This window comes from Sinocyclocheilus anshuiensis, unplaced genomic scaffold, assembly GCF_001515605.1.
Source record: "Sinocyclocheilus anshuiensis isolate Anshui unplaced genomic scaffold, SAMN03320099.WGS_v1.1 C32928833, whole genome shotgun sequence".
Lineage (NCBI taxonomy): Eukaryota > Metazoa > Chordata > Actinopteri > Cypriniformes > Cyprinidae > Sinocyclocheilus > Sinocyclocheilus anshuiensis.
In genome coordinates, this window is record NW_015620968.1 from 1 (window position 1) to 1,785 (window position 1,785).

The window sequence follows — 1,785 nt, forward strand, 5'->3', positions numbered from 1 at the left end:
AGTATTTTTATATAAGGGAAGCTACATCAGCAGTTTCAATATCCAGCACAGTTCCTGGGACTCTTCTGGATCATTACTTGACTTCTCCATTGAACATCCATGTTCGATGGATGGACATGGAGGATGTACAGGTAAATAAATTCCTATATGATGATTTAGATTATTCAGACTTGATGACATACCTTTTTTCAAGACTTTAGGAAATACTAACAATTTATGTCTTAAATTAGTTACCATAATATTTTCAGTGAAAGCATGAAGGCTTTTCAGAGAATGGTACATGTAACGTCTTTCCAAGGGAATAATAAAAAAAATCATCTTCCATAAATGCCAATGTAATCTTTTATATTTATTTTTTCAGGCCATCTTCCACCAGCAAAATCCAGTTCTTTTGCCAGGCCCTAGTGAGGTTCAAGATGACCTTGAAATAATGGAATCTATGATTTCAGATGAAATTCACAGTGAGGTTGACTTAGAAATCATGGATTCTGGTTCTCAAGAAGAAGTGTACTTGATTCACAGTGAGACTGCCTCAGAAATAATGGATCCTGGACCAGAAATATACACCAGCTACATTAACATAATGCCAGAAAATGATTTACCTGAGCCAGATGACCAAGAACAGCAAGATGGTTCTGAAGTCATGTAAGTAGATATTATATTTTGAAACTGTTGCTTTGTTTAATTTTATGTGACCTAGTTGTATTTGAAAACTTTATTTTGATTAGTTGTTTACTTAATGGCTGACTGCTGTATGATAACATTGTTAGGAATTTGGAGGACCTTGTCTCTTCTACAGAGGAGATACTTTTGGAGCTTGGGCAAGAAATAAACTACAACTTAAGCTGCAGATTCAACATTAATCGAAAAAATGTACTAGATGGTGCATTCAGAGCATTTGGACGAAAATCCTATGATCCCTTCAGGAGAATTTCTGTCCGATTTTCTGATGAATGTGGAAACTTTGAAGAGGCTGTGGATTTGGGAGGCCCAAGGAGGGAGTTCCTTAGTTTGCTGATGGAAGAAATGGAAAAATCTGCAATGCTTGCAGGCCCAGATGGACGAAAAAACCTTGCACTTGACTCAGTTGGTGCGCCCTTTCATTTGATCTTTGTCAATCACACAAAAATTTATTTCAGTAACTTAGAGACACCAAATCATATCTTTTTAAGTTAATTTTGAACAAAGATGTCAATGTGCCGAAGGTGAGATTTTTAGAGGGTAGTAACCTGTTGTAGTTTATCCCCTTTTCACATTGTAATAATAATTGTCAATTTTCTACTTCAGCTGTCAGAGAAGACAGATACTATCTTGTTGGAAAAGCTATAGCTGTCAGCATGGTTCACGGGGGACCATCTCCAGGATTCTTTTCGTCCACTTTATTTGAATGCATCAGTAATGGACAAGTCTCACCCACCATAGAAGATGTGAATGACTTGGACTTGCAAGCTAAAATCAAAAAGGTAATTTTTGTATGTTTATAAATATATTTATACACTCAACTGCAAACTGTTTTATAAAAATGTTTAGATTTTATTTAAAATGTCACTATTTCCATAGTAATGGATTAAAAAATGCGTGTATGGATTTTTTCCCAGATTTCACATGCTGCAACCATGGAGGAGTTATGTGAGGCAACAGAGTGTATGAGTGAATACCTGGCAAATGCAGGATGCCTTCGAGCTGTAAAATGCCTAAAAGACAAAGATCTGCTTTTACAAGACATCCTACTGTTCCAAGTTGTGAACAGACTCCATGGTCCACTTGAACGGTAATAATGATATA

The 1,785-nt window shown here is 36.1% G+C and overlaps 1 protein-coding gene across 1 annotated transcript; it reads left to right on the forward strand.

Moving 5' to 3' along the window:
• The first annotated feature begins 54 nt into the window (after positions 1 to 54).
• Positions 55 to 1,775, forward strand: LOC107683104 (G2/M phase-specific E3 ubiquitin-protein ligase-like). Its single transcript, XM_016479190.1, has 5 exons — positions 55 to 131; positions 362 to 645; positions 771 to 1,090; positions 1,288 to 1,463; positions 1,599 to 1,775. The coding sequence occupies exons 1-5, from the start codon at positions 111 to 113 to the stop codon at positions 1,773 to 1,775; spliced, it is 978 nt and encodes a 325-aa protein (XP_016334676.1). The 5' UTR covers positions 55 to 110.
• The last annotated feature ends 10 nt before the right edge of the window (positions 1,776 to 1,785 follow it).